At 39.1% G+C, this 24,693-nt stretch overlaps 3 protein-coding genes across 4 annotated transcripts; 1 reads left to right on the top strand and 2 right to left on the bottom strand.

Moving 5' to 3' along the window:
* Positions 1-488: 488 nt before the first annotated feature.
* On the bottom strand, positions 489-2,738 carry LOC123988586. The gene has a single exon (XM_046289187.1). It carries the CDS (start codon positions 2,736-2,738, stop codon positions 489-491), a length of 2,250 nt encoding a protein of 749 aa, XP_046145143.1.
* Positions 2,739-3,308: 570 nt separating this feature from the next.
* On the bottom strand, positions 3,309-4,628 carry LOC123988587. Its single transcript, XM_046289194.1, has one exon. The coding sequence runs from the start codon at positions 4,626-4,628 to the stop codon at positions 3,309-3,311; it is 1,320 nt and encodes a 439-aa protein (XP_046145150.1).
* An 840-nt stretch (positions 4,629-5,468) lies between these two features.
* Positions 5,469-5,850, top strand: LOC123988557. 2 transcript variants are annotated; one of them, XM_046289087.1, is made up of 2 exons: positions 5,469-5,594; positions 5,668-5,850. In XM_046289087.1, exons 1-2 carry the CDS (start codon positions 5,469-5,471, stop codon positions 5,848-5,850), a joined length of 309 nt encoding a protein of 102 aa, XP_046145043.1. The 2 variants fall into 2 exon arrangements, with proteins under 2 accessions (XP_046145043.1, XP_046145045.1); XM_046289089.1 differs by having other exon boundaries at positions 5,518-5,594; positions 5,657-5,850.
* The last annotated feature ends 18,843 nt before the right edge of the window (positions 5,851-24,693 follow it).

A 24,693-nucleotide genomic window follows, 5' to 3' on the forward strand; every position in this document is an offset into this window, starting at 1 on the left:
TGGTCATATCGCTTACAACCTCGAGGTGTATGGCCTTTGTTGCAAAACAAATGAAAACAGCGATGTAAACTTTGACTCGAGAGCGGTTTCGTATTCGTCGCTCTTTAATACAGGGTGATTCTCTCGCAGCGCAACACAATAGCCGCCCCGCACAATGGAACCCTGCTGTGTTTGCGGGTAAAAAGACCCAGGAGGTCAAGTCGATGACCCAAGACTTGGGTCTGGCGACTTGACCTCCTGGGTCTTTTTGCCCGCAAACACAGCAGGGTTCCATTGTGCGGGGCGGCTATTGTGTTGCGCTCCGAGAGAATCACACTGTATAAAACGGACCACAATAGTCTATGCCACAATTGGAAAAAGGTCTACTTTCGGAGACGCGCGTAGCAGGTAGATTTCCCATTATGTACTTTGTGGCTGGAGGGTTCAAACGGAAGCACCTGATGCATCGACGGACAACCTTTCGTACGGTGTTTTTTGCCGTCAATGGGTCAATATTGCTGTCGAACGGTATACAGAGTTGAATTTATTCCAAGATGATAACCCTCCAAATGAGCGTTCCGAACAATCAAATCGACAACGTGATGATTCTTCGGTAAGAGTATCGGATGTTTTTCTTCAAAGGGTATCGTTGAATTCTGTAGGCGACCTCCGACCCGAAGTATGCCCCTTTCATCGAGAAAAGGGTGTAATGGTAAAAGTTTACTCGATGATTGTAATCCGGATTCGTTTCCTAATTCTTTTATTTCTTGTGCGAAAGAAGAAGATTGGACCATTTTGATGATTCGCTCGTTCGCGTTGCGAATCTCTTCAATAGATAGTGGTCCCTTATGTTTAAGTATCGCGCGAAATCTCAAACAATATGCCACTATTCTTCGAAGTTTTTTAATGCACGAGTATCTGTTTAAAATTTGATCATCCTGATTAACGGCGGTTGCGAAGCACGCGATCGGTCGCGATTTCAGAGTTTCAGGCATAATCGTGTATTTAGACTCTGGCCAAGTCGATTCGTCACTGGCGAGCCACTGTGGTCCATGACGCCAAATGGAGTCTGCGAGGAACTGAGACGGCGATTGTCCTCTTGAGATCAGATCGGCTGGATTATCGGCCGATTTAACATGTTTCCAAGCGTTGATGTCGGTTTTCGATTGTACCTCCGTGACGCGATTCGCTACGAACGTTTTTAATGTCGAAGGTTCCTTATTAATCCAATTTAAAACAATTGTAGAATCTGTCCAAAATGTACTCGTGTCGAAATTCCGTGACGTCGCTTTCGTAACCGTATTGTACAAAAAGGAGAGGAGTACAGCTCCACATAATTCTAAACGAGCAAGACTGACTGTTTTCAGTGGTGCAACTCGCGATTTTGCACACGGTAACTCCATTTTAACGTTTCCGGATTTGGTCACCGTACGCACGTAAATGCAGGCACCATAGGCTCGCTCGCTCGCGTCGCAAAAGCCATGTAGCTCAGTCTTACTTACTACGTGTTGTAAAACGTGTCGATCGAATGAACAATTGTTTAATAAATTAAATTCCGCTGCGAAAGTAATCCATTCTGTATGAAGATTGGCTGGTGTCGCTTCGTCCCAGTCCAATTGTAATTGCCACAAACGCTGCATTAAAATTTTTGCCTTGATAATGACCGGCGCAAGTAAACCTAACGGATCGAAGATTTTTGCAATCGATGACAAAATTGTTCGCTTCGTTACCCTATTTGTCACTATCGGATCGATTGTATATAGGATTTCATCGTTTTGCGCATCCCATATTACACCAAGGGTCTTGAGAGTGGAATCTCCTAAGAATTTCTTACTAATCTGTGCTTCGTCGAGTCCGGAGAGAAGCTGTGGCTCGTTCGAAGCCCATTGGCGAATATTTAATCCTCCCCGTTTGAGGATATCGATGATTCCATCTCGCAAATTCATAGCCTCTTCGCAGGTGTCTGCGCCCGTGAGCAGATCATCAACGTAAAGGTCCTGTTTTATAACCCGTGCTGCCGCTGGATTCCTGTTCCCTTCATCGTCCGCGAGTTGGTGAAGACATTGAATCGCGAGGTACGGTGCAGATGTCAAACCGAAAGTGACCGTGTTCAAATTATATGTCCTGACCTTGCCGTCATCGTTGCGCCATAGAATCCGTTGATACCGACGATCTTCGGGTCGTACAAGAAACTGCCGGTACATTTTTTCTATGTCGCCAGTCAAGACATAAGCGTGCATCCGAAAACGAATTAATAATAGAACAATGTCATCCTGAATAGTAGGTCCAACTATCAAGGTGTCATTGAGTGATAGGCCGCTACTCGTTTTGGCCGACCCATCGAAAACGACACGGACCTTTGTAGTTGCGCTTGAAGGTTTTATGACCGCGTGGTGAGGCAGGTAGAAACCGTCTCGTTCATTCGGTTGAACTTCGCTCATGTAACCAAGATCTTGGTATTCTTGTATTACATTGGCGTATTCGCATTTTAATTCCGGTTCACGATTGAATTTCCTTTCTAACGATAGAAAACGGTTCAGGGCGCGCAACCAAGACTCGCCCAATTGCGTATATTTCTCGTTGAAGGGTAATGCTACAATATATCGACCTGATTTATCTCGCTTGGTGCGATTCCGAAAATGCTCTTCGCACTCTTGTTCTTCGGCAGACAGGTATCGTACCTGAGGACCCTCTTCTAATTCCCAAAATTTCTTCAGGTCGAAATTTGGAGTAGTGAGAAAGACCTTATGCCTTGCCATTGAAGTAGATAGACTCCCCCCGATGATTCATCCGAATGATGTCTTCTGGAGTATCAAATCGGTTTTATTAGATGGAGAGATATCTATTTGACCGACGCTCAAACATGCTAAGGCCGTACCGATGCCTAAGAGCATGTCGACGGATGTTGGTCGGTGAAAGTGCGGATCGGCTAAATTGATATTCGCGGGAATCGGAATTTTACCGCGGTCAATTTGCTGATCTAGTATCGGTCCTGAGATTCGCGGTATCGTAATGAATGTCATAGTTCTCTTGAAATTCAATAATCGGGATTTAATGCTGGTCGAAACGATCTGTGTGGTTACGGTGCTTAATTGATTTAAGGCTTCTATTGTCGTTGTGTGTTGTTTCGCCGGAAGTCTTAATTTCGATGCTAGATCTTCCGTGATGAAATTTGCGTTTGAACATGTGTCGATTAACGTCCTACATTCGATTGGTTTTTGATCGCGATCCATAACATGAATGATCGCGGTAGCCATTAATCCGTGCGCAGGTACGTCGGTGACTAACGTAGCCCCGTGTTCAAAACGCGAATCCGGTGAATCCCTCGGTCAGATTCTCGTTGCCGTGGTCGTTTGCGTGTCCTGATGCAGCTTCGTGTTATGCGCTTGATTGCAGACGCGACAATTTCCGAAATTACAATTTTCCGTCGGATGATCGGACCGAAGGCAATTCATACATAATTGTGCCTTTTTCGCGGCTTCGATATGTTGCACGACCTCCATCTCAATGAATTTTGGACATCGATACGCGGCGTGTTGTCCAAAACAAATTTTACAGTCGTTTTCGGCGACAGACCTCTTTGTTCGGGAAGATGCTGACTCGACGTTAGTGGTAGCAGTCGATTGACGTGCTTGAGTAATTGGCGACGTGCGTGGACTTGGTTTATTCGTCACGAAAACCTGCTGACGATTATACGAAGGGGGTGCGTGTGAACGCAAATTGTACGAACGCGAAGGAGCTGATCGTGGTTTTATGTTTTCCGGTAATTGATGCGATCGTGGTTTAAGAGTTGCCGCTTGATACTCCTTTGTTTGATGCGATGCGTTGTGTAGATACTTAAAAATATCATCCAACTTCGGTACCTCGGTGTTATTTAAAGTGCGTTCCCACGTCCGTCGCGTATCCGGTCCCATCTTCGAAATTACGATGCTCGATAGCAAATCGTTTGCTATATCTTCCCGCGACCTACCTAATGCATGTAACGATCGAATGTGGAGTTGCATGTGATTCGCGAGGTCTCGAATTGCCTCCGAAGAATCGTCAGACATCGCGGGTGTATCTCGTAAAAGGGCGGCGTGACGCAAAACGAGTGCCCGTTTATTGTCGTAAATTTCAGACAAGTGATTCCACGCAGCATCGTAATTATCCTCGGTAATAGTAAAAGCTGCGATAGCGTCTTCAGCTCGTCCGGACAATGAAAGTTTGAGATAATGTAACTTCTGAATGCGACTCAGACCAGGTTGTACATGGATTAAAGTGTTAAATGCGTCTTTAAACGTTACACAGGTTTCGATTCGGCCGTCAAATTTCGGAAGATCGATTTTCGTTAAGTGAACCAGCAGTGAAAACATCGATGACGATGGCGCTGGTGATCCTCTTAACATCGGATCGATTGGCAGCTGTGGAGATGGAGTTGCGGATCGCTCAAAACGTTCTAACAATACGATCGCGTTGGTCATTATGTCATCAAATTGATCTGTCGTAGTTTGACGTTCGTTTTCGGCTTCGTCAAAATTGTCGATAAGAGCTAATTCGTCTTGAACCGCGTTGAAAGTTTCGAATTGATTTCGCAACCTCTGTATACGTTCCCGCAATTTTACGCGTTCCTTCACAGAATCTTGAAATGCGTCGATGTAATTACCAAACATCGTGCATTGGGATTTAAAAATTCGTCGCTTTTGTTTGAGATCCCGAATGCGTGCGTTCGTTTTATCTAACGCGCTCGTGCTCCCGGTCGGCATTTTGTCGAGACGGGGAGATTAAGGATAATAAACAATGAGAAGGAGAAAGTATAACGAGATAGGTTCTGATTGGTAATTCGTGACTAACGAGCCTACCTTTGGCTGATTCTGCGTGCTGGAGTTGTCTTGGGCTCGAGCTGTTGCCGTTGACGGGTACCACCGGTTGTAAATGGCTGCACAGCTTCCAGGCACTGGATGTCCAACTGCTAAGGTCAGATCCTGACCGATGATCTTCTTTTGATATGAAACTTCCAACCAGAGCTGCTCCGTGTCAGATCTGTTGCTGTGTGGTCTTATTTCACCACAATTTGTTGTCTTTCTTTACGTAACGAAAGGATCCGTACGTCACTGTACACTGTCTATGCACTGCACTCCTTAGATCGCGGATCCGGCTCGAAGGACCATGTCGTGACTCGTGACAATTTCGTATGTTGCCCGAACGTCGTGTTAATTGCAAAATTAATTTTCTTTAACTATTTGGCTTTTCTGGTCTCCGAAAAACGGTGAGACCAGACGATAAAAATAAACTTGCCCGAAACGATGGCGATATCAAAACTGAAGGATTTCCCGCATTCTAGTTTTACCCATACCCGCTACAATGGTTATGGGCCTAGCTGCGCTGATTAAGAAAAAGTGTATTAATATTGAGTGTATAACCTAACAAAGCGGTCACGTGGCGTCGCAATGTAACACGCAACAAGTGTCGGTAAAAAATGTATAGAAAAGCAAGTCACTACACGAATAAAAATGGATAAAGAAAATCAGAGTGAAAATCGAGTGACAAGGCTAAATAATAATAACTATCGTTCATGGAAGATTGAGATGAGATGGTACCTGACAGGAAAAGGGCTGTTGGATCATGTGTTAACTCAGGTAGAATTAGGCCCAGGGGTTATAGAAGCGCAAAGAGTAGTGCACAGGGTTAAATATTGAAGCTGATCAACAGGTACACATTGAGGACTGTGCAAGCGCATATGAAGCATGGTCCATACTGGAACAGGTGCATCAGCCCAAATCGAGGGTGAGAATTACGCAGTTGAAGAAGGAGTTCTATCATCTGAGAATGAGAGATGACGAGAACATGCCTGCGTACCTTGCAAGCGCCAAGATAGCTGTGACAAACCTGTGAGAGGCTGGAGCAGAGGTAGGTGACGAGGACTTAGCCTACATCTTACTATCAGGTCTCCCAGACAGTTACGAGAACCTCAACTTGACACTGGCAAACTTACCAGACGATAAGTTCACAGCCACAGAAGTCCAAAGAGTATTATTAGTAGAATATAATAGGAGGATATCAAGAGAAAATGTTGAAAGCGAAGCCCCTCCTAAAGAAGCTCTATATGTTAAGAGGCCAGAGGAAAAGAGTCACACGCCTGCGTGGAATCATGCCAATGATAAGGCAAAATCAAACGTGTGCTTTAATTGTGGAAAAGGTGGCCATTTAGCAAGATTTTGCCGTGTAAAATCTGAAAGAGGAAGAAGAAGGTATGGATCCAAGCCAAAGAAGGACCATAGCGGTTCTAAAGACTATGATGCTTTTCTTGTATCATTAAACAATGTCGATATGAACGACTCATGGCTTCTTGATAGTGGATGTACTCACCACGTATGCAGGAAAAGAGAGTGGTTCACAAAGTTTCGTGAATTGAACTCAGAATTGGTGAATACAGCTGCAGACCCAACCAAACAGAATGGTTCAATCTTGAAAGCAAAGGGGATAGGGAACATAACCCTTAAAGCACTGGTAAATGGTAAGGAAAATTGGATTATATTACATGATGTATATTATGTTCCCGACATCCGGCGCAATCTACTGTCAGTTTCACAGATTGAAAAGAAAAATAAAGTACTATTATTTAAAAGGGGAAACGTTATAATAAAAAACAGCATTACTAAAAGAATAGTCTGTGTAGCGCAACGGAGAAATGACTTACACGTCGTACAAGCCGAGATAGAAATGACGTCACACAGAAAAATAGAATCACATATATTAAACATGAATATGGAGGAGATATGGCACCAGCGTTTATGCCACACGCGTCATGAAGTAGTTAAAAAAATGGCAGAAGAAAATAAAGTAAAAGGATTGACCAACGTGAAGGATGTCAAGTTCATATGCGATGCATGTTGCATAGGTAAGGCAACAAAACTACCTAGTAAAAAACTAAAGGGGAGGCAAACTAACCATGTATGCGAATTAATTCACTCGGATGTTTGCGGTCCCATGTCGGTAAATTCTATTGGTGGCAGCAGGTATTTTATTACGTTTACCGATGATTACTCACGGAAAACTGTGGTCAAATGCATGAAGACCAAAAGCGAAGCACAGGTGCATATAAAAAATTACATATCCAAAGTGGAACGAGAACAGAACAGAAAAGTAATGAGATTCAGAACTGATAATGGCTTAGAGTTCTGCAACAAGGAGCTTGATGCGTACTTCGACGAACTCGGGATAAAGCATGAACGATCCAACGTAGAAACGCCGCAGATGAATGGAGTGGTAGAAAGGATCAACAGAACGTTGCTAGACATGGTACGATCTATGCTCATGTTACGACCAGCCACCTAAACGTACATTAATCGAATTCTTCCCACGTTTGGACAAACATCGTGTTACGGCCACCCGCCTAAGCGATCGATATTCGAACAATCGAAGTCCTCACGACCAGACACCTAAACATCATATTACGACCACCTACTTAAGTATTCGATAAGATGCGTTCTCACGGACATCCCACCTTGTCAATCATCGGCCCCTTCTTCACCACTAGCGACATTATAAAAGACCTTACCGGACATAAGCAGAGTCAGTCGAGATCATATTATAAAAATAAAGTGCCAAACCTTTAAAAGTGCTATTCATTTAAAAACCTGTGAACTTTCTACGTGACATTTTGGCGATCCTGCCAGGATCCATTCAACATCACGAAGAGAAACTTCCAAAGGGGGCTTTCTACGGAACTCCGGACGAAGGGACTACGAGTGCCACTCTGTCGTGATACGTAAGGATCCAACGAACCTAAGGTAAAAGCTGGCGTTTGAACATTACCGATTAAAACCACCCAGCATTTCCTCTCAAGACTCATCCTCCTTATCCTCTGAGTCCTCAATATCTTCAATAATGACTGCCTCCGGACCTGCTGCACAAGAGAACATGCTACGGCAACTATTGGACAGAATGCAACGGATGGAAGAAGGAATCAATCAACAATTGACAACTCTAGGAGAAGAAAACCAAAACCGTGCAAAAGAAATCCAAAATATTGCAGAGCAGCTGAAACTGGTCACCCTCACTGAAGACGCGTCTACTATTTCGAGGATCACCAGACGAAGCGGCGGAGATCAAGATAATCAACAAGAAGATGAAATGCATACGGCCCGTCAACCACCCCAAAATTCAACAATCAGGCCAAACGAACTGATGAAAGCAGTTGACGCCATTCGAACCATCGAGACCTTACGAGGACGAGATGATGTAGGAGTTGAAGATTTTATCAAATCAGTCAGGTATGCCAGGAATAATTGTTCTGAGAAAACATTATAACTAAAATTAATTCTGATCGAAAAAATGACGGAAAATGCAAAAAGAAGTATTCGATATACATCAATTGAAACGTATGAAGAACTTTACGAAGTACTCCGTCAAAATGTTTCAATACCTAATACTGTTAGTAGTTGCCGTAATAAGTTGCAACAAATACGGCAAGGAGCAACGGAAACAGTACAGTCTTATAACCTACGATTTAGACAGCAACTCAACGAATTAAGTTACGCCGTTCAAAATAAACACCAAAATCCAATTTCAAGAAGGATAGCTATAGAAGAAGAAGAAACAGAAGCTACTCGAACATATGTGCTCAATCTCCGCAGGGACATAGGCATGCTCATAATACCAAGTAAACCGAAATTATTAATAGAGGCACAAACAATGGCAGCCGACATGGAACTGTGGACTCGCGACGCGAATCGTACCATGGAGCGTCGACAAGTGCCATCCAGAATTCTTCCACCTAAACAACAAGGGCAACGCCCAAATACACCAAGTGATCGACCAAACCACTCAATACCTTTGAAATGTACAAAGTGCGGAAGATTAGGACACACCAGTGACAAGTGCTACGCTCGAAATTTTCAAGTGGCCAACCAGGGAAAAATTCCACCACCAAGAGTGAACAACCTCAATTCCCAAGAGAACAAAGTGACAGCAACAACATCCGAATCAACTGCACCACCGGAAAATTACTACAAATTTGCTGCAGAGTTCCAGGAATGTCGAGAATCGGAAGACTACTCGTGAACACAGGAGCAGGAATCAACATCCTCAAGCGATCAGTAGCTGAAAGAATAGAGCCGACAGAAAGCAAAACATTCTTTATGGGTAATGACAAACATACTACTCACGAGACGACTATAATTCAGATACAACAAATACCTCATACCTTTCACATAATCCCTGATTCATTTCCTTTAATAGAAGACGGCATAATGGGCCTACCATTCTTAGAAAAATATAAATACGAAATCAATAACGAATCATTAAAAATTAACGACAAAATTATACCATTTCAGAAAACTACTCCTCACACACTGTCTCCGGGAAAAACAACAAAACGAACATAATATCTAGACGGAAAACCTGTTCAAATATGCTACATCAACACTGGTAAGCAAGACCATCAGATTACAAACGAAATAGAACCAGATGATAAAATCGATCAAATTAACAAATTTGCAAAAATTATTAGAACTAAACATATTGATCCAAGTTTACGAGACCCTTTAGAGAAAATCCTTATTAACTATCTTGACGTTTTTAATTTAGAAACTGACTTACTTCCTTGTACATCCCTTACGGAACACACTACATATTACGTTAAAATCTGAAAAACCTATTAATATAAGGAGTTATAGACCACCTGAATGCCATAAGCAAGAAATCGAACGACAAATTAATGATATGCTAGTTAAAAAAATCATTGAACCATCAGACTCTCCTTATAACGCGCCGGTTTGGGTAGTTCCGAAGAAATTGGATGCTTCAGGTAAACGTAAATGGAGAATAGTAATCGACTTCCGTAAACTCAATGAATTGACAGACCAAGACGCGTACCCATTACCTAATATAGATGAAATTCTGGACCACCTAGGCAAAGCAAAATTTTTTAGCGCGTTAGATCTTTCTTCAGGATTCCATCAGATCCCTATGAACAACAATTCTAAAATGTATACAGCTTTTTCTACACCACAAGGACATTTCCATTACAATAGAATGCCATTCGGTCTCAAAAATGCTCCAGCAACGTTCCAAAGAATGATGGACACGGCGCTTCGCGGTTTAATAGGAAAACATTGTTTTGTTTACTTAGACGATATCATCATCTTTGGGTCGACGATACAAGAACATAATCAGAATTTAGCAATCGTATTCCAAAGGCTTAGAGATCTTAAACTTAAAATCCAACCCGACAAATGTGAATTCTTCAAACCGGAACTAGAATATTTAGGTCATGTAGTAACTGCGGAAGGAGTTAAACCAAATCCAAAAAAACTAGAAGCAATAAAAGACTTCAAACAACCTAGAGATTCTACAAATATAAAATCTTTTCTTGGACTAGCCGGATACTATAGAAAATTTATCCGTAACTTTTCAAAAATTGCAAAACCCCTAACAGACTTAGTAAAAAAAGATGTCCCATTCCATTGGACAGACAAACAACAACTCGCTTTTGACACACTAAAACAAAGACTTTGCGAAGCCCCAGTACTACAATACCCTGATTTTAATAAAACATTCACTCTAACGACAGACGCGTCAAATGAAGGATTAGGAGCAATTCTCTCCCAAGATGGTCATCCTTGTTGTTACATCTCCAGAACACTAAATTCTCCTGAAAAGAATTTCAGTACAAGCGAGAAAGAGCTACTTGCAATAGTTTGGGCCACCAAAAGACTTAGACAATACCTATTAGAAAAAAAATTCATAATTCAGACTGATCACCAAGCACTAAAATGGTTAAAGGATGTAAAAGATCCCTCTTCTAGACTCATGAGATGGCGATTGAGACTCGAAGAGTATGATTATGAGATAGAATACAAAAAAGGTAAAGAAAATACCGCCGCAGACGCTCTTTCACGGGTGTGCCCTATCACCTCACAAGAATCCAACCTTCCTATATCATCTCCAGACGAAACGGAAGAAGTCCCAACTGAATTTTCCCCAAATCCTGACTATTTTAACGAATATGAAAATTGGAAAATAGACATAACACCTGCACCACTAACACAAAAAATTAATCGACCACACTTCTACCAACTAACAAAAGAATTACTAGGTGACTACGACGAACAAACATGTATAAATAAATTAGCAAAACTAATTAACGACAATAGACACAAAACTACTTTCCCAATAGGAATAGGAGACGAGAAAATAACACGACTAGAAAAGGTTTACATTCAAATGATGATACGATTTCTTAGTACAAAATTTAGAAACGTAAAAATTATATTCGGTTCAGAACCTCCGCGGGATTACACCCTGGAAGAAAAAGAAACAATCCTGAAGGAAAATCATAATGAAATAGTTGGACACTTAGGTATTAATCGTACTATAAAACGAATTCAAGAACAATTTCACTGGCCTAACTTAGAAGCAGACGTTACAGAATTTATAAAAAATTGCGAAAGCTGTCAACATGAAAAACTAGTTAGAATTAGGCAAAGGGAAGAAGCTATCATAACCGATACACCTATAGAACCTAATACTAAAATCGCCATGGATATTTTCGGCCCATTAACAAAAACAAAAAGAGGAAATCAATTTATCCTATCAATCCAAGATCAATTAACAAAATACCTTGTCCTCGTTCCCCTCAAAAATCAGCAAGCCACTACAATTATCCCAGAGTTATTGGATCATTATGTATACATATTTTCTGCACCTAGACAAATTTTAACTGATCAAGGAACGAATTTTGTTTGTAAGCTTATGGAAACGTTTGAACAGGCATTTAAAATTCAACATGTTAAAACGACCTCCTTCCATCCACAATCTAACGGTTCCCTTGAAAGAACACACGCAACGATAAAAGACTTAATTCGTACATGTACAGCTGAAAGACAAAACGATTGGGACGAAAATCTTAAACTTATTTGTATGGGTTATAATACCTCAGTTCACGAATCGACAGGTTATATACCCTTTGAACTAACATTCGGACACAAAGCTAATCTACCCTCAACAATTTCCGCAACTCCTTCGATGACAAAAGAACAGTTATTTAAACTTTGGAAGAGACGACACGACACGTACATTTCTGAGGCAATAAAAACACTCAATAAAAACAAAGCTCGCTATAAACGGGATCAAAACAGAAAAATTATAAAATTACCGACTATATTCAAAATAGATGATCGAGTTCTTCTACATAACGATCATAAACAAAATAAACTCGATCATGAATGGTTAGGACCTGCAGAAATAATACAGGCCTCTCCTCCAACGTATACTATTTATTTTCCGTCGGAGAATCGACAATTAAAGGTACATGGTAATCGATTAAAACTTTTTATTTCAGGCCGACGACCCTTACCCTCTTGTTCTACTTCATTGGAACAATCCACTGTAAATTACATATTGAACCTTTAAATAATTCGACAGTATTTTTAGAACATATTGATAATTGTTACTTATATACTAATCAAGTATCTATATCTATTATTATTAATCCACACTACCTACTAAAACAACCCGAAGTTATTGCAGAATCATTAGAAGGTCTATCAAAACATTGTAATAAATGCGCGTACAAAACAGAAATTCAAAACTTAGTAAAGGAACTCGTAACAATAAAAAAAATGATTGCTCAATTGAAATTAATATTAAGAATTATTCATAAACGTGGTTTATTAAATATAGTTGGTTCAGTATCCAAATCTCTTTTCGGTACTCTAGATGAAAACGACTTAACGATAATTAACGAAAACATGGACAAACTATTTGACTCGAATAACAAATTAAAAATCATCGTTTCTAATCAATCAGCCCTTATTAAACAAGTATTAGACGATTCTCATATTCAATCTATCCATCAAATTCAAGTAAAACTTAGCGAACTCCAAGACAATGTACAAAACGAAGAAATAATCAGCTCTTTAATTATACACACAGAATTTGTTCTTTCCGAACTACATGTAAATCTCGATGAACTAATCAACACGATTATACTAGGTAAACAAGGAATAATCAATCCACAGGTTGTAAAACCACAACAATTTTTGGAAACATTTGATAAAATCATTAAAACCCACTTTCTTTATAATCATATTCAACCAACTCTCGAAAATTTTCAAACCCTACTTGATATTAGTAATTTAAAACTTTGGATCAACAATGGAAAAATTGTATATACAATAATAACTCCTATTTTGGATGATACAGAGTGGAAAGTCACTAAAATTTATCCAATTCCCTCAAAGAGAGACAACATTTTTGTGGCTCCAGTAATCGAACATGAAATTAATATATTTACTACGCAAGAACAATATATTCCTACTAACTATAGATATATTCAAAAATTCTGTAAAAGGACGCCTTTAGTTCATCTTTGTAAACTTAATCAACCCACGCATAGTAAATTAGGAACACAAGATTGTCAAATTGAGTTAGTTAACAACAAAAACAAAATTAACACGTGCCCATTCTCCGTATTCAAAATTATAGACGCTACATTTATACCTCTTGAACAACCAAATGTTTATATATTAATACCAAATAAACCATTAACACTAGACATTCTCTGCGATAGACATGAAACACGAACTATACAAACCCCTAGTTTAATTAAAAGCGATGAACCTTGTATAATAACCTATGAAAACAATGTAATGAAAATTGGAGGCACCACCCAAGAAGTTACTTATGAAACTAAATTCAAAGAGTTCTCTTTCAACATTTCACAAAGTGATCTAAAACTATTAGAAAAAAACATTGATTTTACTCCAAAGGTTACTCCAAATTTCAACCAATACCGAACAACTTTAGGACAGATCAACAACCAAATAGATCAAATTCAAATCAAACACCGAATCAAAAACCTAAAAGAAATAGCATACTCTGTATTACAAATTATGGGATACATATCTATAGCCGTAATCACAATTTATATACTATACAAATGTAAACTACTTTCTCGATGTATACCATCCACATTTATTTTTAATATCTGTTGTCCTACTGCGACTGTAAATCAAGAACAACAAAATACTACACTCCCACCAACAACATCAACGCCAATCTACGACGAAGGTACCAGCTCATCAACCAAAGATTTGCTACCTGCACTAGAAGAAAACATCGTTCATATTCAACCAGCCCGGAAAATTGTACGTTTTGTGAGACCAAAACAAGTCTAAAGAGGGGGAAGTGTTACGAACAGCCGCCTAAACGTATATTAATCGAATTCTTCCCACGTTCGGACAAACATCGTGTTACGGCCACCCGCCTAAGCGATCGATATTCGAACAATCGAAGTTCTCACGACCGGACACCTAAACATCATATTACGACCAGCTACTTAAGTATTCGATAAGACGCGTTCTCACGAACATCCCACCTTGTCGATCATTGGCCCCTTCTCCACCACCAGCGACATTATAAAAGACCTTACCGGACATAAGCAGAGCAGTCGAGATCATATTATAAAAAATAAAGTGCTAAACCTTTAAAAGTGCTATTCATTTAAAAACCTGTGAACTTTCCACGTGACACATGTAACGTCTGAAGTCCGTACTGGAATGAACCCACATTTTCTTCTCTTCTTCTTATTGTGTCTAAGTGGTACATTTCCTTAGGTGTTGCTCCACAAACGGTGCAGTTGGAGGAAGCAGAAGTTTTGGCGGCAACTTGGCATACTTTTCCATCTATCATCGTACAAATCAAATCATGCTCCACTTTGTAAGTTTTTCCATTCACTTCTATGTTGCTTGGTTTCAATTTTTCTATTTGCAATTTAATGTTTTGAAGCTCAGTAAGAATCTTATCTTTCGTCTCTGTTGCATAGTGGAATAATATCGGGAGACAAGAATTAGGCGAAGAAGGTCGAGAATTCTGCCAGATTAATGTAGATGAAGAATCGTGTATATCCTGCAGGCGAAGAGGAACCATTGATACCAAGAAAAGACTTGAAACAGAATTTGTATAATTTTCCGATTTATGTTGGTACGGATTCAATCCAGATGTGCCATCACAACCGTACTTTAATGTCAGTTTCAAATTTTTAGCATTTTCAGATAGTACAACTGTCTCAACCTTTAGCAATCTCTTTGCAGTATGGTCAAGAAGTTGTTGTAGTTGGATAGTAGCACCTGTTTCATTAATTTCTATAGATGAACTAGGAGGGTAACACTTCTTTTTAGCATTTGTAATATGTTTGTTACTTGGAAGGATGTCAGCATTTTTGTTCTTTAAAAGTTTCTTTAGAGGCTCATACTTATTTTTTGTTAACTTCAAATCCATATATAGGGCAAGTGCTTCGTCATCAGTAAACGGTATCGGAAATTTATATATGTCCTGGGTTGTTGCAGATTCCATATCTATAGTGTCCTTATTTGATACACCTTTTTTAATGATGTTAGCCACAACGTTCTTGTCCACTGTTTGAAAATTTTGAAATAAATCAACTTCATTTTCAGATACCGACTGTTTTAATGCTTCAATTCTTCTCTTCTTTGGTTTTTCTGAACATTGTTCAAAACTTTTTGATTTTCGAGATTGTGAGGTGGATGTTTCAGAAACGGAAAATTCAGCATCCAACCAAGATTTATTATTCTGTAGAAACTTGTCTGTTTTAGAAAAAGAAGCCTTTAATCTCTTATTAAATGTTGGTATAAAATATTGAGTTAGTCTCTTTCGTACTAACTCTTGCAACGTTTCGGAGAAACTATACTTTTCTTTTAAATAATTAAGCAACTCATGTACTTCTTTAGAGCTCGACATTAACAGGATATCCGATAATTCTCTGTTTTTTAACTTGATAAAATTCATGTTAGTGGAACTGAATTATTAAATATAACGTTGATAAGTGAGTGCTTTCAAGAGAAGTAACGAAAATGTACAAGAAATAGAGAAAAACTATCTTTCACTACATAAAATGTCAAATTACCACTAAAAGTTGGAACCAGTTTTGTACACAAAAATTAATCACTAAAACTAATATATATAAAACTAATCACTAAAGAATATTACAACAGTTAAAAAGCTTAAAAGTATACCAAACAGAAAATAATCACAGGTGTGAAAGAGTGCAAACGTTGGCGTAGAAACTGATAGACTCTTAACAGGCAAACCCAACAATAATATAAACCAAAAGTATGGAGTCGCTAGAGACAATAATCATGACAATTGAAACATGCAGAAAACAAAAGCTAGAAGCAGCACGGTTTATAAAAATTATGGGAATACGTCCAGGAAATTCTTTGAGAATTATGAAATAATATCAGAAATTACGGGTATAAACAAACAACTATTAAAAAACCTTTACATCATTTTGCAAGTCTTAGCATGTGGGAAAGCGATTCACGGGGAACGCTTTCACAAACATAGTACTGGCACTGCAGAACTGTTTGTAAAGGAATATGGTTGGTACTTCATGCCATTGGGAAGTCTGAGGTATCAGTTTCAAAAAACTGAGAGACCACCGCTTCCAGAAGCAAATGCCTTGCTTCTGGATCCTTCCTGAGTCAACAGAATTAAGGAAAACCAAGTTGTGCATCAATAAAATACAAGGTAAATCGTCATAAGCAAGATATCCATAGTTAATTCTGGAAAAAAATTGATCCTATACATGGAAAAATAGACAAACTGTGCATTTGCTTATAAAAATTATTTTATGCTATCGTCAATCTTAAACTAATCTTAAAAAAAAGATAATTTCTGGAACATTTTATAGCAAACCTATAGATTTGAAGGGTCTGAAAATGAATGCGGTTCATTAATTCGCTTATAACATTAAAACCAATTTTTTTATTAATTCTAAATCACTGAAAATTGTTACCAAACAGTTTCTTACACTAATAATAAACCTATTTAAAAAAGAAATCCGAGAATCTTTTTAAAAGTCGTGTTTAGAAAAAGTTAAGAAAAATTTTTTTAATTTTGTTGCCGAATAAAAAAATTTTAAAAACTTATATCAAAAATCTACTCGCACAAATTTCTTCGGAATTTAATTAGCTTTCACTGGAAAAAAAAGTATCCAAATCGAATGAAAAGTGTAGCCTAAAAATTGATTTGTCCGCAGGTAAGTTTTTTGCCCCACTGTGTGCTGTCCCTGAGCCCGCGCGCTATACGTGCTCGGATTGGTCAGTGCTTTTGCTTAATAATTCAAAAACGAAGCTTCAAACAACATTTTCGCAAAGGAAAATGTTGTTTAGAATTACCCGAGCTACCACCCCTTCACAGGGTGAAAATGAGTTCTGGGACACCCTGTATAAGCACCAGAACACACCGTATGCAGTTATTGTTAGCCAGTATCGAGAGAACGAGTGGCAGTAAGGTGGTCTCAAGTCGTGCTCTGTGGCAAAATGTTTTATATTAATCCTGCAAATGTAATTAATCTGCTATTGACTACATCTCATTTTATGCAGTTTGCACTAACTCCAGTCAATTTCAAAGAAGCTTCATTATACGAAGTACTACAAGATGTCATGACAAGAAGCATTGAAAAGCAATCGTTTTTTGCTGAAGACCGTGAAACTTTAAATTTTGAAGAGCCAAGACCAGTAGAAGCAGAGATTGTAGATCCACCATTTGATGCTGTGGATACTGACGATGAAGTTGTAGAACATAGGTTCTTAAACTGTGGTCCTCGGACCCACGGGGATCCGCGTAACCATTACCGGGGGTCCGCGAAATTATAAAAAATGGTTGCAAACAGTTCAAGAAGATAATGAAAAGGCAAGAACCGCGGAGCAATAAAAAATATTTTTTTACTAAAATATTTTTTTACTGTCTAGTGGAATTGGGTTACTTACCTGGTACTGGACGGGTAGAACCTATTGCACGTGGATCGTCCAGATATTGGATCAGGAGGGCGGATAATCCAAGGAAGAGTCACGCATTTTCGATCACCAATCGGTTTATTCACTTATGTTACAGTTCTTTATTCGCAAGTGTTTTTACAATCGGAGGTCAACGGAATCTTGCCCTGTCGAAGTACTGAGCTTCGTAGCAGAGTTGTGTAGATTCTTGAAGATCGAACTCGAAAGGTACTTCGCGGATTATACTCGCGGAATTTTATACTTATTACTGTCACTACTACTGCGGATTACAAACACCGGTATTATTGTTACTGCGAACTGGTGCTGCACGCGAGAATATTCGGTCGCGTTATTTTATAATAATGTAATTAGGGTACGAGGTTGATTTGTTAATTCTGGTGAACTACATTCCTTTGGGTTTTCAGCATTTTCACAATTTGCCGACCCAAATAAACTGCTCACTTAGAATTGAGAAACGATGAATTTGGATGATGAAAATAAATTTAAAGAATGCGTCACAGGACGTGACAATAATAAGATTTATTTTGACCAATATTTGACGAAGAAATGATTGTATGAGTTTAATGTATTACGATTTGTAACTTTTTAAGTTCTTTTTACTACTATTTTTATTCATTTTATGTTTGTTATTCTATATCCTAATAAAAATGTTCACCTCTACAATTGCGCAAGACCATTTATTAAAATAACCATTGATACATTTTTACCAATATTTATTATAACGTAGTGCCTATGAAATTATTGAGCCAGAAATTAAGTCTCAAGAACGACGTAAAATGCCTAGGGTTGGGATGGGGTCCGCAAAAAAAATGTAGTTCAAGAGGGGGTCTTCGGGCTATACAGTGGTGCTTCGATACAAGCAAGTGGTCTCTGCTTCGAAATAAGCAACTCGTTATCCCCTCTTCTGATAGAGGTTGTTTGAAGTCGCTCGCAAAGTGAGAGATACGAGAAATGAGTGAGAGGTCCATAAAAGTGCGAAGCCGATGTTTAGGGTTACTGGACAGCGGTTAGTAAAAGAAGGATGGAATATATAATGCTTTCTCACAAGTAAACCTACCCAAGTGTTACACTCCGATTTTGATGAACTTTGAATATTTTGTAGTCTAGGTCAAATAAGAAACACGAGTTTTTTTATACGTGCCCATACGGCCATTAAAGGGGTGAAACACCCTCTTGAAAAAAATCAGTATTTATATTTCTGAGTTAATACTGCCGAAATGGTAAAGAATATAAAAAAAAATTTCAAACAAAACATTTATTATGTTTAATGTACTTTATAGCAGTGTACTCCGATTTTTTGAAAATATCATTTTTTTCAAAATTCTCACCCCCTCCCTCAATTTAACAAATTTTTGTAACTTATCTTATAGCAAAACGGATAGTATATTTAATGACAAATTCAAACATATATAATAGAGTTGTATTCTGAAAACAAATTTTTCAGAAATAAGCTAAATATACTTCCATATCACTATGCGTGTGTTCCACGGCCGCGGTCTATATAAGAAAAAGACATATAAAAATAAACGTAACAATAGGTATTGACAATGAGATACAGATACGAATGGAACGCACGTTTAGTGATATAGAGGTATATTTAGTTTACTTCTGAAAAATTTGTTTTAGGAATACAACTCTATCATATATGTTTGAATTTGTCATTAAATATACCTACTATCCGTTTTGCTATAAGACAAATTAAAAAAATTTTTTAAATTGAGGGAGGGGGTGAGAATTTTTACAAAAATGATATTTTCAGAAAATCGAAGTACACTGCTATAAAGTACATTAAACATAATAAATCTTTTGTTTGAAACTTTTCTTTATATTCTTTACCATTTCGGCGGTATTAATTCAGAAATATAGAAACTGACTTTTTTCAAGAGGGTGTTTCACCCCTTTAATGGCCGTATGGGCACGTATAAAAAAACTCGTGTTTCTTATTTTGACCTAGACTACAAAATATTCAAAGGTCATCAAAATCGGAGTGTAGCACTTGGGTAGGTTTACTTGTCAGTCTGGTATAGTTGCTTCGAAATAAACAACTCGCTACGGATGATACTGACATAGGGGGATATGTATTAACTGCGAGTAACAACAATATACAAAATATGCAAAATATACAAAACTCCTTGTCGATGCGCCAGTGAAAAAGCTGATGTCCTGTAAAAAAATTATAATTAACTTTTTGAGTAGATTTAGTTTCTGTTTTTTTCTACTATTGTTTGACAAAATCTTTTCTTACCTTATATTAGTCTTTTCACGGTTGGCTTTCTTTTGTACGTAGCGGTTCTTTTTCTAAAATCGTTTTAAGAGCCTCCCCCACTATTAACGTTGCGTCGTTATCATTGGCATACTCCTTAATAATGTTTTGAAATATGATTAAGTCCCTCTTTTTTTCAATTCTATCTGCTTTAGTTGTTTGGATTTGTTTTGTAGCATCATGTTCTTCCTCTTTTTCTTCTTCTTCATTTCCACCTCTTCCTATTTCTATCGCCGTACTGTCAGCTTCATAATTGACTGCCTCCTGTTCATCCAAATGTGTAAGTACGGTATATAATTCTTCGCTGTCATTGTTTTCGCCCGTGAGAACATTAATAATGTGGTATTACGAAATTACGGGAACTTGCGTAGAGTCGGAACTACGCAAAAGTGAAAGTGTGCAGGTCAAAAGGGACAGGGAAAAACCCATGGGTCAGCGGGCCCAGTGACGCACTCAAGGTCCTCTTGGAAAAAGGGGGTGCGAAGCAAAATAGCAAGCGAAACCATATTTGGTCATAGACGCGCCCGAAGAAAGTTTCCGTGGTGGGGAAAGCCGAGTTGTTAAAAAGGGATGTTTTCGCCGAAAGGGCAGAACTAGTATGCAAGACGCGATTCTCTCAAGTCGATTAAGTTGAACCAAGTCGTTTAAGTTGACTCAAGTTGTTTAAGTTGTTAAAGTCGTATTCAGTAGAGTTAATTAACCGGATAGTTTTATTTTATTATTAGTTTCTAGCCACTGTAAACATATAGATTAATAAATTTTATATTTACTACAATAATGTCCGTCATTTCTGAATGTATGGAAGTATTGCATATATCGATTTCTCCTGATTCCCTGCAGAAAATTTTGTTCCAACTGGCTTGTAGATTGGCAGATGTAATATCCGTCCATGATTCCGCCACTAAAATGCATTCCTTAATATTAAATTTATAATAAAACTCCTGTATTCCTTGTTCATATTGCAAAACTCGGCATAACATCTTATGTCTATACCTTGTTTTAAATTTGGCAATGACGCCTTGGTCCATGGGTTGTATCAGGGCTGTCGTATTGGGGGGTAAATAAATAATTTCAAAATTTTCATCTACTTGGGGTCTAATATTTTTATGGCTGGAGCAGTTGTCCACCAACAGAATGACTTTCCCTAACATACCGCTTTCTGTTTTGTACGTTTGTACGCTAGGTTTGAAATGCTCCTCGTACCAGGAATAAAAAATTTCTTGCGTCATCCGCGCTTGACGTTGTGATTTGTATACCACTAGCAAATTTCCGCAGTTTTTCAAAGCTCGTGGATTATGAATAAAAATTGGGGCCAATTTATGTGTACCACTTGCATTACTACACAAGCCAATGGACACCCTATCCTTTTTTAATTTTCTGCCTTCCAATTTTCTTTCTGTATTTGTTATGAGGCTTTTCGAAGGAATAGTTTTCCATAGAAGGCCTGCTTCGTCCATATTAAAGATTAAATTTAAATTTATATCCTCTTCCTGTATTTTTTCATTAAATGTCTTTATGAAAGTATGCGCACCATCTTCGTCAGCACTTGCTTTTTCACCATGCGCATGGGCTAAGTGGATCGTACAGCGTTGTTTGAATTTCCACTACCAGCCCCTGCTTCCGGCATATGAGGTTCCTCCGTGCACATCCAATATTTCGTGAGCCTTTTCCAGCAACAACAAATCCGTTATAGGGTTTCCCATCGCTCGTTGTTGAGCGAACCATGTATACAATCGCTGTTCTAAATCTTCGATCGAAGATCTTCTTCGATTTTTGTGCTGTAATACATGGCCCCCGTGGGTCCCAAAAGCCGATAGGAGTCTACACTCTCGACGAATCACATCCTGCGATACTCCATATTCTCGAGAAAGTGCCTTCATCGTAATTCCCTTCTGTAATTGTTCGGCAATTTGCATTTTCTGCTCCACCGATAGAAAAACTCTTTTCTTTCTTTGAATTTCTGCCATGATTACAAAAAAACTGCACTACAAATCTTGACACTATCGATTTTCACTTTCTGTACTACTCCAGCAACGGTTGTCTAAAGACTGACCAAAGCCGGAATGGTGTCAATTTTATGCACCGATTCAAATACAGATTCTTGGGTTTTTCCGGAAAAGTCATGGCGTGTCTGCATTAAGGGACAAGAAATCTTCAGATACCTACAGGGCCGCATCTTCTTCAAGGCGTACGATTTTATTCAATAACATTCAAATCAATTTTAAGCAATGTAATAAAAAAATAATATTTATTTCTTCAAGAGTGGCATTTAAAACATCTTTTCGTATATTATACAGGGTGTTCGACAACAGGTGGGCAATATTTTAAGGGGTGATTCTAGGGATCAAAATAAGACGAAAATCAAGAATAACGAAATAGCGTTTACGGCTTTGTTTTCCAGTTATTAACGTTTAAAAATTCGAGTAAAAAGTGCCAGAAACCTGCAATCCGCTCAGCAGCGAAGACCGAACGTCAGCTGAGGAGGGGTCGGTACAGTCATAAACAAGAATCGAAGCCGAATGGTGGGGTACCGAGAATCAGAATAGCACGAGGTAAGTTTCTACTATTGAACGATTCTTGGTTATGACTGTACCGACCCCTGCTCAGCTGACGTTCGGTCGTCGGAGCTGAGCGGATTGCAGGTTTCTGGCGCTTTTTACTCGAATTTTTAAACGCTAATAACTGGAAAACAAAGCCGTAAACGCTACTTCGTTATTCTTGATTTTCGTCTTATTTTGATCCGTAGAATCACCCCTTAAAATATTGCCCACCTGTTGTCGAACCTGTCGATCGAAAACTCGATCTTCATTTATACGGAAAAATGACTGGTTGAATAACGCATTTTAAGAAAATGTAAGAGAATATACGAAAAAGAATAACGCAAAAGATCAGAACGCAAAATCGTGACTCTGCTCGGAATGCGAAAAGTAATATACACACGACGGTTACAAAATTTCGTTGGTCGTCTACGATTCAAACGTCTTTCGCCAAGGACGAGTTATTGTTCGCTCGATTTGTTTCGGAAGCATACACCGAAATCACGACGCACGAAGGTCGCGTGATCGTGGAGCGCGTAGGCAAAAAGGAACGTTTAAAATTAACCGTGCAACGAGATATTAGTTTTTACGCACCTCTTAATTCGCAGAATGGCGAGCCAGTGGATTCCGTGGATGCTTCCGGTCCAGCGAGGTTTTCACCTGCGAACCTCAGATCGACAGGGGCACTGACTTCACGATTTCAAAGGATGAGAAAGTCGCGCACTAAGTCCCGACCCTCGACTCCTTTGCAGATTGAAATACGTGAATTTAAGAGTATCCGATAACCATGGATTTGCCGGAATCCGTCAACGTTCTTCCTGTTGTACGAAGCGTACTCAAGGAAGAAATTACGACTGCCAAGAGCGAGATCACGGCCCTCCAAATAGCAATGTAAAATTGCCAGAGCACACGCAAAACGAGGATGACTCGACTAGGTTTCCCTAAGAATCAACGACGTTTCGGATATGCCTGCGTAGAGCGATCTTTCAAGGGTGCTGAGTCCCAAGATAGAAGGCCACTACTAAATGAAAGGGAGATGTCCAAGCTCGGGCTCTAGTCACAACTTGCTGGATCGCAATCTTAAGACGGTTGTCTCTTGGAAGAGAGCCGTAGGCGAAAGCTTCCGTTCTGCTTGTCGTTTGGGACCAGAGTGTCGATCGATGGATCGACACTGAGCTCCTTCGATCCGGCGTTCGAAGGAGGGGATCCGCGCACGCGCTCCACTGTGAAAAATAAGTAGGGATAGCACATACCATCGCTATAGTACCGATCTCCCAAGAAAAACCTATACTACTTATACTATACTATGTAACTGTACGAATGTACGGTTACAATATGTCTTCTTCGCTTAGTGGGGGAGGATGACTTTAACTCTTGATGCGTGAGAGCGGAGGTAAGACTATCGCTGATGAGTCGGAGATCGCGGAATTGGATGGTGGGACATCCGACCTAGAGTTCAACGAATTATTGGTATAGAATGGTGGGATATCCGGCAGTGAGTTCGACAAATTATTGATATAGAATGGTGGGATATCCGGCAGTGAGTTCGTAGGGTTATCGTTATCAAATGTTGGTCTTCCAACACTATATTTTATCCTTGTTGAAAAAATAACATCGCTGCTCGGCCGATCACTTTATGATTTGCCGCTAGCTCGGATCTCTCACTCGTTTCTCGCGTTCTCTATCGTCCCGTTTAGAGAACAAAGTCAAGCCGAATAGCATATCTGCTTCGAAATAAGCAACTACTCGGTCCCGAGCCAGTTGCTTATTTCGAGGCAATCCTGTATAAGTTTAAGAACCCCTGATGTAGACAATATTATTTTTTACATAACAAAAAGCTGGTTTTTTTCAGTTCCTTATTAAGGGTGTAGACACGGGTAATGCAGCGAAGTGACATTACCGGCAAAAATGGGCCTATTAATGGGTTTACGGGAATCGGTTATTTGTCCTTATAAGAGAACACATAGGGCTGGGTGAGGACTCATTCGAAAGAGGAAGGTCCAATGCAGGGCGGTCAACTTTTGGTTGAACGAGATTATGTCCATATTTAATAATATCAGTGTCCAAAGTAGAAGAAAAAATCGACAAAATGCAGTTTCAGAATCGAAGCATT

The sequence above is a fragment of the Osmia bicornis genome, chromosome 2, assembly GCF_907164935.1.
Source record: "Osmia bicornis bicornis chromosome 2, iOsmBic2.1, whole genome shotgun sequence".
NCBI classification, from domain to species: domain Eukaryota; kingdom Metazoa; phylum Arthropoda; class Insecta; order Hymenoptera; family Megachilidae; genus Osmia; species Osmia bicornis.

Excerpts from the sequence above, each read along its gene's own strand:
- LOC123988557 (XM_046289087.1), top strand. The coding sequence starts at position 5,469 with ATGGATAAAGAAAATCAGAGTGAAAATCGAGTGACAAGGCTAAATAAT. Across the intron at positions 5,595-5,667 it reads TGGATCATGTGTTAACTCAG|GTACACATTGAGGACTGTGC; the intron begins GTAGAATTAGGC and ends GCTGATCAACAG.
- LOC123988587 (XM_046289194.1), bottom strand. The coding sequence starts at position 4,628 with ATGTTTGGTAATTACATCGACGCATTTCAAGATTCTGTGAAGGAACGC.
- LOC123988586 (XM_046289187.1), bottom strand. The coding sequence starts at position 2,738 with ATGGCAAGGCATAAGGTCTTTCTCACTACTCCAAATTTCGACCTGAAG.